We start from the raw sequence: 14,662 nt of genomic DNA, 5'->3' as shown, positions 1-14,662 counted from the left end.
TAAAGCAGTAAAGATTCATTCAGATGGATTGTTCTACTGAAAAAGTGTCAATATAGACAATTTCACTATAGACTAGTCCGATAAATCGAAGTGCGTTACTTAAATGTTTCGTTTAGTGGACATGGATTTCATTAAGGACATGGAAGCGTCTTGGCACAATGTGAAGGTTTGGAGTGAAAAAGAAACAAAGCGGTTCCTAAAACTCTTCAAGAATATTAATCACCACTTGTCTATAAAACTAAGGCCATTTCAGTAAACAAGATATTTGTAAACCATAACCCAACACAAAGTTACAAAATAAGCCACACTAATGAGCAACACTGAATGCTTAAAGACATTCTTTCATCTCACAATATGAACAAAAAATGATGACAACGAAAAGGGTTAGGGGGAAACAAGCCAAGACAATTTGGGTATTTCAGCATACTGACACAGTAATTCATTGAATCAGGAATGTAACACAGACCTTTACCAATAAGAAACTGACGTGTCACTCATTGACTGATTGATTTCTCTTTGAAGGCATTGCAACTTTTACTTACATAAAAAAAAAACCTCCAGGTTTCACTAAAAGCACCGCAGAATCTCTCTTCCAGCGCCGACGCGTGGTCCACCGTTTAAGGTTAAAGTTTGCAGACAGCCACCCGCCGTGGTGTGCGCGTCGACCGTGAGGAGACGGGGTCTTGAAGACGGCAGCGTTTAAAGCGGAGGGAGAGGGAAGGTAAACAGACATAGATCCACGCTGCAGATAGCAGCCAGGGTCCACTGAGTGCAGCTCTGCTAAATGACTGCGGGCTACTGTGGTGGGAAAACCAGGGAGGAAGGGGGAGGAGGAGGGATCCTATTGGTGTTTGGGGTGTAAAGGTATGCCGGTCACTCCCACTGGTGCACACACACGCCCCCCCCCCACACACACACACACACAGAGGGTTTAAGAATGGCCTACCCCACCCCCTTTTCCGTAGACCAGAAAAGCGAGCCAAGCGGTCATGCATTACTAACCTGTGCATTGTGTGACTTAGAGTATCTTCAGGTGTTCATGCATTACCAAACTGGTTTGTGCTAAAGTTTCATTTAGTCAATGATTTTCTTTTTTTTTTTTTAAGTTTAATGACCTACGCAACTCATAGGCCTCACGACTATGGGTAAAAATAAATAAATAAAAACATTTTCTTGCTTGTTTAGCCACTCAAAGATAAACCCCCAGCCAACGTTGACAATATTGCACCCCGGTCATGTCAAATTTGGGTCATCCTTTCTTCTTTCCCCTTGGAAGACAGATTGGGGAATTATTAACAATACCCCTCTTTCACCACCGCCAGGGGAAGCGGGGGTTTATGGAGGGGCAAGAGACGGAGAGAGAGAGAGAGAGAGAGAGGTTGTTTGTCTAGTAGCCTGCTCGCCTGATGCCATGCATGTGCAAGTGTGTTTGCATGCACTAACATTCATGTCATGTCTGCGTCCTTGGGATTTAGCACGCACAACTGATCAATCCATTACAGGAAAAAGGGCCAGTGTTTGAAAGCGTGCGTGTCCCAAGGAAAAAAAAAATAAAGGAGGTTTGTGACCCAGTAGGACGTAGTTGGCAGTTAGCGACCTAGTTTGTGTCGGCTAAATGAAACTGTAAGCAGGGTTGTGACTTAACTATCAGGATAGTAATGGCCTGAGGAAGTCCAGATTAGAATCGTTGTCCACAATTGGAGGAGAAAATAAGAAATAAATAAGTTTTTATGTGGGGGTGTGCGTGTGTGTGAGGTGATCAGTTTTTAAGAGTGAAATTGTCTCTTTTTTTTAAATCAAACTCAAACATATTTAGTTTTTTAATTTAGTAATTGAAAAATGGATCCTACATGTACGTGTTGGACTAGCATTCAGTCTGAAGTGAAATCAGGTAAAGTGAGAGGATTTGGCAAAATTTTCAGCTGCGTCTTCGGGCTTTCATTTTACTTCTCAAAGTGTTGTAAAGTTTGACACAATTAAACAAAAAACCAACTGAAATCTTCCTCTTCAATTAGTCTAAACCGTGTGGAACAGGAAAGCACTGCAAGCACACAGTACATCGTTTCTTGAACTTAGACGATGTTCTCCCAAACCTACCATGTACTTTCCCAAACTGTCTGGGTTACCCTGGGAACTTTTAACAAGTATTTGTATACAAAGCACAGAGGCCTTTCCTGAAACGTACAGAGAACTTTTTAGGACCTGAATAATTACTTTTTGTCAAGCTTCCAATTAATTATTGAAAGGTACAACAGGATCCATTAGAGGACATTCCAAGGACGTCTTGCTTACTTTCATGAACTTCCCGATTGCTTCCATGGCGCTAACGAGGTACATTTGGAAAACTCGTGTGGTTCATTACTCTACCGCAACTTATTGGGTAATTTCTTGGTTTTTAAAGGGTAGTTTCAAGAATTTTTATTGGGTACTTCTAGTGAACTTGCACTGTTGTCTCCCAAAACCTGGAGTGCTGTGTCTTTAAATCAGTCAAAGACTTTCCGTAAAGTAAGTGTCTGCTTTCCTGGAACCTACTGGAAGCTTTCCCAAAACTTCTCAGCTACTTTCTCCCTGCTTTATGTAGAGATGAACCAACACAATCAGGCTCTGCTAAATCAGAAGATAAGAGCAGAGGAGAAATGCTTCTCTTGCATTTGGTGTCACAAGCAGGTCTTGATGCTCACTTAAGATTGTTACCTGAAATCTGATTTTTTTTTTTTTTCTGCGTGGTCGTTCAGACTACCAATGAATGGTCCTGAAAGCGACGTCACACCGCAGCGTACTGTAGGAAAATCTGCTTAAGATGTGAAGCGGTGGGATTGTGATGAGATGCACTTCAGTGACACAAACTTCTTTCATAAGTTCAAAATCATAATTTCCAGACGATGTTTACGTCCTGATTTACGGCGTCTGGCATTTTCTGGTGCGGAATCATGACACACGTCTCTTACCAACGTCAAAAAAACCAGACATGACTGGTTTGAAATCAACTGGATACATTTGATTTAGAAGCGCATATGGAAGTGGAAAGAGGCCAAGTAAGGACCAGACCCTGATAGATCTGCAAAGTTAAGGAATCACAGTCATAAAAGACGAGCTCAGATAAAAGATTCATTTTATTGACCTCTTAACGTTAAATACCAAACAAAATATTTTGTTCAGTTCCAAGACTTAGACTCTAATCTACACAAAAAAAGGTTTTTCCCTTTATGTTGTGCACTAATAAATAATGAGTTACAAATATAAGGCTTTCTGTTTGCTTCAAAGCAAAACTATTAGTGCACACGTCTCAAACTAGCGCGGCTTTAAATTAGCAAATGACTCGTTATGCTTGTCATTTTAGAGACCGAGACGCAGAAAAACGGGGGGAGAAACTCCTTTATCTTTCCAAATACACTCCTCTTATTTAAAAAAAGAAAACATTAATGCTTAGATTTTCTTTTTATCTTCTGATCAGTATGGCTTTAATCGCTTCAATATGAAAACGCGGAAAATATAAGCACTGCTCAATGGACAAAATTGCTTTATGTCACATGAAATTTTAATGCAGCGCTTTATCATTTCTAATTTAGGGAAAAACCAGCTTTTTTCTGCTGGTCCCATATAGAACTAAATAATACTGAATAAAAAAAATACATACATTATTGTTTTACTGAGTTTCCAGAGGATTATCTCCACTAAAGAGAAGTTTTTCTTGTCACTGTCGCAAATATAATTTACTGTCCTTCAGGAGGATCTGCGTTTCCATTAAAATTGTGTGCAAAACTTTGTAAATATTCTGCAAACGTAGAAAAAAAAACAACAACACAATTTTGCAATTGCTGTGTTTCCATTACATAAGACACACAATGAAAGTCACACATGAATAAGTTTGTCCACGCGGTAAGTCACGTTGCACCATCATCGTACTGTCACTTAATGATTTCTTCTTCGTTTTTTCCGCCAGCACTAACATCTGGTTATTGGTCACATGACCTGCAAGATGTGGGAAAAAAAGTTTTTCCATTGCAGTTTTGTGAAAAATGTTAATTTCAACAATCTCATCATCTCATCGAAAACTGACATTTTTTTCAAAATTGAGCGAATTTATTCCAATTCGCTCAATTTTATGGTCAGTGGAGGCGCAGAAAGTGACTCAGTGCCATCTGCTGGGTTTCCTTAGATTAGAAAACTTTATTCCTAACAAACTGAACGTGACGGATCAGCTTGATAACTGGGATCAGTTGGAAATTCACCAACTCCTCTGAAACAGAGGTGCTGAATCTGAGCACCACCACCGCTTGCTGTTTGCGTTAACCCGTTGCATCCCGCAGTCTGTTGCGTGCGTGCCAGCCAAATAAGACTTAATTTGTCTTCCCTTTCATCTGTCTGAGAACCGGAATAATTCATTACAACAAATTATGAAATCAAAGCAGCGTAGTGTGATAAAAGCATCCGAGGCATCGACCTAACCGATCAAGACTTCTGCTGTCAAATTAAGCAGATTCACCACAAGCTTCACCATTCATTTTTAGTTTATCGTATCATGCACAAGTAAAGCAAAAATTACACCAACACGGTGAAATAACTCCACTGAAATGTAGAATAGAATAAAAGCCACCTGAAGAAAGACTTATAAAATATGCAAAGTGCAGAGGAGAAGAAACAAATATGAATATTTAAGCTTTTCCTCATGATTCATCGCAGCGCTACGAAGCAGGAACCCTGTCTGGCTGCAAAGACAGAGAGACGTAAGGAATGAAAAGTGGACTATTAATCCAAAGGGTAAACTTAAACATCTGGTGATTAATGGTCGTGGAGACTTGATAAATGCAATTAAGATGCAGCCGTTGTATATGTCTTGGAAAACGGATAGTGCTGACGAAGGAGAAGCTTTTAGCAGCGATATGTTTTTGTAAATCTGAGTCGGAGAGTTCATCTGTCATCACTGTACCAGCTTTGAAGTCCAGGCAGCAAAGCAAGAACACTTGGTGACAAATGTAGATTAACGAAAACCACATTGGGCACCATGTTTAGTCGGTTAAAATACTCACAACAACAAGTGAATTAACTTGCTTCTACAACGACCTAAATATGCCTTTATGAAAAGTTTTTGTTCTTTTCTTCAATTCCAGCAAGAGGGGCTCAGATGTGGTTGGGTGGTGGTGAATGGATTAGGCCTGAGACGCATTTTAAAGGAGATCTGAGTCGGGATTAATTGCAGGATGTCTGAATTTTCTAAATTCTTCCCGTCTGGTCTCGCCAAAAAGTTGAAATGAACCTGCTAATGTCTGTGGCTGAATTATATTCTGAGTCGGGTCTTCTGGTTCCAGTCCGGTCACAGGTAATAATATCCTTATATTTATGATAAACTAGTGCTGCCTTTTCTACAAGATAGCTTTTTTTTTGTGCAGTAGAGAAAAACAAAAAACGTTTACATTTTTTACATTGAAAAATAACGGCAGCTGCTGAGGATATTATTTCTCATCTTCATATAAACAATTAATGAATACCAGAGGCTAGGAATAAAGATTTAGTGAACAAAGAGAAATCAGAATAGTCTAAATAGATTTATAAAAACCTATCCTCAAATATTGGCCAAAAAAAAAAAAAACTTGATCAGTGCATTCAATGGGTGGAGAATAAATCAATATCACGATAAACAAGTGATCTATATCGGTAGAAAATATGTCTGATAGAATATTCAATATGTAGAATATTCACTGAACTCCGATCCCGAACCGCACAGCATTCTGGGAGATGTAGGCAGAGGAAAGGCTTAGTTGCTCAACCTCTCACGATCAGCTGAAGGTTGGTAGAATCAACTAACTCACTCACTCTTTGGTTTCCTAGCAACTCACTCACTCTGTCTTTGGTTACCTAGCAACAGGCTGTTGAGTAACTCGGCAGCAGCAGTTTCAGGTTTCACTACTGTGCTTGGTAACTACTGAAGAATAAAAAAAATTACAACGGCGTGGAGTGAAAATTGTGGATAAAACAGGAAAGGTCACACCACCATCTTGGCTGCATGTCAAATATTTTAAACTAATCAATAATCATTGGTTATCGACTGACGTCACATGCTCATATCATGATAAGTTGTTCAAGTCGTGTCGTGTATTTCTTGCTGCGATTTTAGCAACTCAGTCTGATAGCAATTATTGACAATGAGAAATAAATTTCCTTAATTTCCAAAGTTTCAAAAAATCCATTAGGAACTCATTTAATCAAACCGATCATAAATCGTAAAGTAGTGCAGAGGATGAATCCGATCGAGGATGAAAGAGACACCAAATACTGTTTGTCCTTTAAGAACACGCCCCGGTATGCTAATGCTTCGTATGCTAATGCTTAGCGAGGCGGGCGGCCGATGACCAGGAGTATCACTGTCGCGCGCGCGCACGCTCCGCGGCGACAAGTAAAATAAATCTTGCATAAATCTTTCCGGCCACGAGGATCTCAATCCGCCCAACACCAGAGGTAGACGGCCGGCTTCATAAATATGGAGGGCAGAAGAAGAGTGTTGAATATTTTATGGAGCGAAGGCCAGCGGGAGAGCGAGGGCGAGGGCGGCCAGGGAAACCACAGCTGGTTCGCCTCCGTGTTATATAACAGACGCCCAAACAGACGGACGCGCGAAGCGGGGAGACGTACTGAAACTTACACAATACTGACACACACGCGCGCGCGCACACACACGCGCGCGCACACACGGCAGGGAGTGAAAGGAACGCCGAGCGACGGAGAAGTGATGAATGGTCACACACACACGCATGTTCTGCGCGACCATTGATGCTGTCCACCCACGAGTGTTTTCATCCATCTTATTTTCATCGTACACAAGATGCCAGCCTGTGTCAGACAATACCGGGCGTAATACACACATAAACACACACACACACAGAGAGAGAAAAGAACATTTTTAAAAAAAAGGCAAAGGGGATGGATAGAAAAAAGGAGGCAGACAGAGATGTAAGATGGAGTAGCTGTAACTTTGCATGGAACAAATCAAACAGAAGCAAATCACACCTGAAATCTTAATAATCAGAAAGCGGTCAAATGATGATGTGGGAACGTCTGAGCTCCCAGAATGCCTCATTTTTCATCAGTTCTGTGTTCCTAAAGAACGTGAGTACAAATACCTGAAAGGCTGCAGAGCTATCGTTCCTAAAACACAACATGTGGTTCAAAGGAGGCATTAATAATTCACTGCGTCTGCTTTTAAGGGATTTCCGAACAACTTATCGTCATGTGGATGTGAAACAAACTGTAAGATTCGGGGCAAGTGTAAGAGTCGCGTCGCTTCGTTGTTCTCAGGGTGAAATTACTCGACGGATTTGCAGCCGCAGCGTTTTAAATGTACAAAAATTATGTTATAGATATGATGCTAAGAGAGGAGACACGCTTATCAATCCGATGGTATCCTGTTTTAGGTAAAGCTAGGGGTTCCCAAACTTTCCCAAACCGAAACAGGATTAGCTTCATTAGTACAGACAATGCTACGAAGTACGGGAAAAATCATCAACTTTTGTTGTCTCTACAATAATCATATTTGTTTAGCGTAAATGCTGCCTCATACCTTCTGATGTTAGCTGGCTACGCTAAGCTAGCTTGAGGAGCAAAGCAACTTGGTGAATTTGCCTGGCATCCAATCAGAAAGATGAGAGAGGCAAATAACATTTTAATAAGATTTTCTACCCCATATTCTACAATATTGATTGAAGAAGAGATTAGATTTTATGATTGAAAACAATGTGATGAACATTTTTTATTTAATTTTGTCCACCCCTCCACTTTGAAAAGCTCTGGGTTAACCTAAAGTGACCTTAAATTGTAGGAAACCCCAATAAATATTCTGTTTTGAAGAATATTCATTCTTCTGCCACTCACTTTCAGCTGTGATATTTTTGAGGAGGCTTCCTTCAAGTTCAGCCTGTGTCAAGTCAACCTTCAACTCCCAAACTAGATCCAGGTCTTGACTTTAATTCAGACCAGCTCACTTTTCAATTCTCAGCCAGTCGACCCATTGTCTGAAACTGGAATGAGTGTGGTTCAGCTGCAAACCAAGTAATCCAGACAAACTGGCATGGAGGTACGGAGAGGACGAAACAGAAGCTGTGTTTCCATTACAAATGTCCGCAAAACGTTGTTGATGTTCCGCTAATGTCGGAAAAAGACAATTTTGCGATTGCGCTGATCCCGTTAACACAATTAAAATCACATGTGAATAAGTTTGTTGATATGTCATTACAGAGCATGCAGGGCCATCATCCTGTCGTCTTCTCCGTCTTTTCCGCTTAATGCAATTTTGCAAAAAATGCCAGTTTTGATAAATGCCAACTTTGCATGATTTTGTAAATTCTGATAATTTAATGGAAAGTTGGCATTTTTAATAGACTTTCAAAGCAATTTTTAGAGCAACTTTGCATTAAAAGTGTCATTATTTACCGAATGACACTTCATGGCAAATGTCATAAACATTCATAAAGACTTCTTTATGTTCATGACATGTGTTATGTCACGTTTATGACAGTGTCATGTCAGTCTTATGCACACCCCTTTAAAAATTTTTTTACTGACTCATGATTAATCATGATTAATCTATTATTGAAATAACCATCAACTAATTTGGTAATCGATTAATCTCTAACTGGAATATACAGATTCAAAAACAAGTAGTAATTAAGTCAAAACTGTACAAAAAAATACATACATTTTGCATTTTAGATGAAGACCATTCTTTGTCTGTAAATATATTCAACCAGAGTAGTTTTATCTTCACCTGGTTCAAATTCTGCAAAATTCTCCCATTAAGCACCTTTTACTATCCAGTTATCAATTGAAAAAAATAGTCAAATCAGCCCTACACTGCATTGATTTTTTTTTTCTTTTTTTTTTTAGCTTCTTTGCTACAAATGTTCACCCGTAATCGGTGAACATTTGTAGCAAAAAATGCTAAAGGAATGCTAAATTCCTTTAGCATTCATTTAGCTAAAGGAATGCTATATTATTGCATTTTAGGCAATAAAATGTTTCTTTTCTTATTTTATACAGAAATTGAATAATTCGTTTACCGGCGATTTTTTACATATTTTCAATATTTTATCATAGAAGCTTTAGTGGTTAAATGAAAGATCTGAAAATGTGCCAACTGTTTTATCAGATTATTTAATCGACTATCCTGATATCAGGGCTGCAACTAATGATTAATAAAATAACCGTTAGACAAAGTCCCAGCTCAAATCCAGCCTGGTCGAGCTTCAGCTGAGTTGGGAACAGTGGGTGAATAAGTCTGTCTCTACATAAAGCAGAGCAAAGTTGGCACAGCTGTGATTGTAGTGAAGGGTGATTCCAAAGTACAGGCTCAAGAATACAACAATACGAATGCGGCCACCTTTTTAAAATTTTCATTCGTGAGACATTTTGCGAAGAAGCATCGTTTTCCTTCCTCCTTTATGCACCACTTTGTGTTGGCTTGTCACATAAAATCCAGACTGGACACAATCAAGTTTGTGGTTGCGACGTGACCAGATGTGCACTATGAATTAATCGGCTTCCGCTCCTTCAGAACTTTTAAAAGTACTTTCTCTTTGCACACATCCTGTTCAGAGAGCTATTATCAAACGGAAAACAATTGATTAGAGACAATAAAGAGGAGCGCGAGCGAGCAGAAGAGCAGCGTTGCTCCTAATCGAGTTGTATTCAGTGTTGCTCATACACACAAGGTGAAACGGAATAAAATTTTAATACCGCATTTCCACATTCAAATAAGCATTCACTCTGCAATGTTGATGCAACATTGACGGATTCATCAACATTTTATATGTGCAGCAAGAGACGAGGCAGCGGCGTCCTCGATAAGCCCGAAACGTCAACGTGCCGAACAAACAGGCGGCTGGAAAACTCAGCAACTGGAGCAACTTGCTCTACAACCTTTAGTAAACTTATGTTTCAGTAGCTTAGCAACTCATTAGTAATCGATTGTCATCTTTACCCGTCTTCCCTTGAAGACCAGAGGAAACAATGATGCCAGTCCTGGCCAGACCGATTCTTCAAATCAGGGACAACAACACTCTACAGTGGGGAAGTTCTTACCTCAGAAAGAAAAGTCAGGGCTAGCTAGCCGTCTTCAGTATCAGTGAGGTTTTTAATAATGAAGTCAGAGGAAGAAGCTGCTTGAAAACACAACATATTTCTTCTTAAGACAAGTTTAGGGTTCACTGAGCCGAGAGAGGCAAGAGAACGCAAAACGCAAAGCCTCCCAAAAATTGGAGATTTAGCTGCAAAACTTGTGCTTTTCTTGAAGTTATCGAGGCGATCGAGCTTCTGATCTCTCGCTTTAGGACAAACCACAACCACAAAAAATACAGTGCTGTGAAAAAGGGTTCCTGCATTTTTGTCACCAATTCGTCAAACAGATTTTAACGTTGGATAGACATAACTAGAGTGCAAACAGAAAACTGAACTCCACTCTGTAGAAAAGGTTCAAATTTGCCAAGTTTGAGGATTTGTGACTATGAACGACGTTCTTAAGGTTACGTTACAGAATTATAGACCAGATTTTGGATAGGCCCCTTCAAAACTTTCTGGGGAGTTTTGAATCATTCGTGTTGCATAACCAAAGTTTTAACCAATAGTTCTGCACTGACTGTTGGACTTTCCCCTGCAGGATGTTCTGGTAGAGAGTCGTGACATGCTGAAAACATGTAATTTCCCTTTGGGATCAATCAAGTGATCTTGAATTTGATTAGTAGTTTGTGGAACATCAATCAGTATATTTGAAGATTTCAATGATGACCAAATGTAATGTTTATTGCTTGTTTCACAACTTGCTACTGTACTTTGATTTCATGACCTGAAGCACTTTGAACTTTTTATTTATTTAACCAAAATAAACTGTTTGTGATCTTGTTTTCGGGTGGTTGTGGTTAAGTGCGTCTGTTTGAGTCTGGAATAAAGTTTCTGTCTTTTGTTATTGTTGTTGTTATGTAAAATATGTGGAAGTTTGCGGCCGGAGGCGTTGTGTTAGATCTTTTTCAGACTCCGAGCAGAAGACGTTATACATTGTTCTTTTATGCCGTTTCTTTTTTTGGGTTGGCCAGAATTAGCCATCAGTGACGCACTATAGTCTTACTTATTATATCCTCGCACCTCGCTGCAGATTTCAGCACACACCACGTTTCTTAAAAGTAGCTTACTATAGCAAGGATGCATGTGATGAATTAAAGGGTTCGCTCTCTCATTTATAGCCTCCCCAAAGTGTTAATGGTTGTCACATTGCCTTTTCCTTATTTTTTACCTCCCTTATGTCCATTTAGTGAACAACCAGCGGTAATTAGAATAATGGCAGGCAGCTAGAGCATGAGTCACATCAGGAGCAATAAAAAAAATGAGCAAGTGAGAGAACTAACTGGTTAAAATTGGACTAGAGGAAAAAAACACAAAAGGTACCTGAGATCATAAATGATAGCCTGGGTCCTTTAAGAGGGTGAATATGCATTCACACGCACACACACACACACACACACAGGTTGAACGCTCACAAAAATCAGAGGTGCATAACAAAATCTCAATGTCCCGCCTATTAAAACAACAATAATTTCCGATGCTGAAAACTTCTCTCACAGCGAGACGCAACCCCTCAGTTCCATCAAGTGTTTAGTTAACACAGAGCAGGGTGATTTAAAAACAAGCCTGCAAGGTGATTTTGATAGCACACACGCACACACACTACGGTGCAATAAAACCACATGGTAACGGGTGAAAACAACACGTCCACAGGCTTCGTATCTGCATGCAAATACACACACACACACACACGTAAGCATGTTCAAGGTGGCCGTCACACACCCATATCAGCGCAGTCCATGTAAACACTCTGCCATCCGTCCCTGCTTCATAGCCTCTCCCACCCACTCAAAATACAGCACACACACACACACCCAGAACACACACTCCTACTCCATCCGTCTACACGCCCATCCTCGCCTCTCCTCCTTTTTTTTTTTTTTCTTACATCCGTCCGTCCGTTCTTACCTTGCAGCAGGCTCTGGAGGTTGAGCTGCGCCTGCTGGTGCAGCTCCTCGACACACTCCGGCCTGCTCCACGAGCCGAACACGTTCACGCTCTGTTGCCATGGAGACCTGAAATGGGCCGCGCTACCACCACCGCCGCTGCTGATGCTGCCGCCGCCGCTACTGCTGTGGTTACCGTCGCCGTGGCTGCTGACGCTGTTGCTGCCACCGCGCCTTCCGCTCTCTGCCTCGAGACCGCTGGCGGCTGGAGGAGGAAGGGAGCGCGAGGGAGGAGAGGAGGGCACGAGAAGGAGGGAGGGAGGAACGGTGAGAGGAGGTGATAGATGGATGAAGAGACGAGGAAGGGAAAGACAGAGATGAAGAGGAGAGCAGGAACATCGTAGGGAAAAGTGGGAAGGAAACGAGCAAAGAGGAGAAGAAAAGAGTTGATGATGAGGAGCGGAAGGGTGGGGTGGAGAGGAAAAAGAGGAGAGAGAGAAAAAACACACATATAAATAAAAATGCATGATTTGCATAACTAATACCCAGAGACGTAGATTACATAACATTATCTGTTGTCAGGGAAAACAAGGATCTAGGAAAGAGGAAAAGAAAGAAGGTAGCAAAGAAGGAAGGAAGAAAAGGATTCATAATTTTAAAAAAAACTTCATTAATGCGAAGAGGAGGAGAGAAAAGTACAGAACGGATTTGGAGGGGAATCAGAGAGGATCGCTTAATTAGCCGGGGAAAGGAGTTAAGAGGAAGATAGAGAGAAGGCGGAGGGAGGGGATGAGAAGAAGGATACATCAGGCCAGAGCGGGATGAGAGGATAAAAAGCCAAAAAAAAATTAAGAACTGGGAGAGAAGGGAGATCAAGAGTGGGAGGAGAAGAAGAAATCAGATACTAGCAGGGAGGAGGACTGAGATGGTGGGGTTTATTAAAACAAGAGGGGGAAACAAAGCAGAAAGAAACCAAAACATGACGGGAATGTATGGTTCTGACACAACGTTTCTAATTAATGAGCTGATCTGAGACATTCAGTCACTGACGGTCTCACAGCCTGACATGTCACTAGCTGCTTTTCCATCAACGAGAAAAGTGCGCAAATTGAAATTTCCAAAATAAATTTGCTAATTGGAAACCAGTTTAAAAAATTTTTTTTAAAGTTTTTCGATAAAATGTTGTTGCGCTAGAATGAGGAGGTTTTTCCACTGTATGGAGACAGATGTAACCGCAATCACACGAGTCACGTGATTAACAGCCGGATGTTACTACTGGCAGAAACGATGAAGAGGACAGGAAGTGGTAGGAGGAAGATGGGTTTTTTTTGTTTGTTTGTTTGTTGTTTTTTTTTACTCTGATAATCGGTACCTGGCTACACCAAACCTCTCAGTCATGGTTTCCATGATTTTTAAATATCGCAATTGCAATTTTTTCTTTTTATTGACATTAGCAAAATTTTAGACAAAAACGTTTGTAGAGTTACGCAGCTAAAGTGACCAGCAAGGTAACTTTAACAGAGACACTGATGAGAGATGAGACCGTCTTCTATAAGGGTTTATTTATGTTCTTACAAACCTATAGATACTGTATCTGGTCCCTCCATATATTCAAATTAATTAAAGTAACAAAAACTGGATGATTTTCAGATTGAAACTCAAAACCCTGATATTTATTTGATCAGTGAAAGCCAGGTGCTGCGCAAAATAACACTCTTCGGTGTGAATGCCGTGACCGAGAGAAGAACACTCATGGGGTAGTTATTTTGAGCATAATGAAATGTGAATAAAATAAAGTCGTCGCAGAGAGTGAAAAAAGTTGTAAGAAACTGTTCAAAAGCAAACTGCAAGATGGTGAGAGAGAGTGAAGCTTTAAGTAGACAACAGGAAGGCTGAAGGTATTACAACAATTTTCCCACACAGTCCCCTCTGACGGAAGAGGTTTTCTTCTAAAATCTGATGATCTCAAGTATATGTGCTTTACATTCAGTATAATACACATCTGCAGTTCAATACATTATTGATATGCAGATGAGTTTTAACTTGACCTCAGTTCACTCTGATTCAATCTGAACCGACAGAATAAAATTATTTTCCACGAAGGCCTTCAACAATGATTCCATTACCTGCAATAGATCAGTCGTTCAGTAATTAAACCTTAAGAATAAAAATTATATTTCCTAGTTTATGAAGAACAAATACAAAGTTAATCACACATGGAAATAAAGAGCTGGCGAAATTCAAAGGCTACAATCATAAGACACATTGCTCCATCAACAAAAACTCAAACATAAACACTAAAATATTCCATAAATATTCACGCACCACATTGTAGGCAACCGAAACCAAGCAGCTAAAAACCAGCCAGCAGTGTATTTAGGTAATTTTATCTATATAGCACATTTTCAGCAACAAGGCAATTCAAAGTGCTTTACATGAATTAAAAGGAAACAGAAACAAAGTAACAAACCAAAGGAAAGAAGAAAAAGAATCGAACAATGTTGATCTAAAGTTTATAAACTAGATATTCCTTATCTGGGTTGTTCGGTAAGTATAATTACTCCCACATACCAAATAATAAGACTCTTTATTCCATAACAGCAGCTGATCTATGTGAACAGAATAAGTTAATCTCTCTTAACATGGCTGCCTCTCGTCATGTTCACGGTTTG

General features: G+C 40.1%; 1 protein-coding gene across 6 annotated transcripts in view; it reads right to left on the bottom strand.

Annotated features, from left to right (window-relative positions):
* The window catches only part of nhsl2 (NHS-like 2), a 120,749-nt gene that overhangs the window by 27,099 nt on the left and 78,988 nt on the right, over window positions 1-14,662 (bottom strand). For 4 of the 6 annotated variants that reach the window (XM_008435153.3, XM_017310488.2, XM_017310489.2 and 1 more), the window contains exon 2: window positions 12,013-12,255. In XM_008435153.3, coding sequence (XP_008433375.2) covers window positions 12,013-12,255 — 243 coding nt within the window. Of the gene's footprint in view, window positions 1-11,826; window positions 11,968-12,012; window positions 13,146-14,662 lie in introns of those variants that run through there. The other 2 variants (XM_081599544.1, XM_017310492.2) reach the window with 2 other exon arrangements.

This window comes from Poecilia reticulata, chromosome 18 (genome assembly GCF_904066995.2).
Source record: "Poecilia reticulata chromosome 18, P_reticulata-male-v2, whole genome shotgun sequence".
Classification (NCBI taxonomy): Eukaryota; Metazoa; Chordata; class Actinopteri; order Cyprinodontiformes; family Poeciliidae; genus Poecilia; species Poecilia reticulata.
The sequence above is the reverse complement of the archived record's forward strand: the minus strand, read 5'-3'. Positions and strand labels throughout refer to the sequence as shown.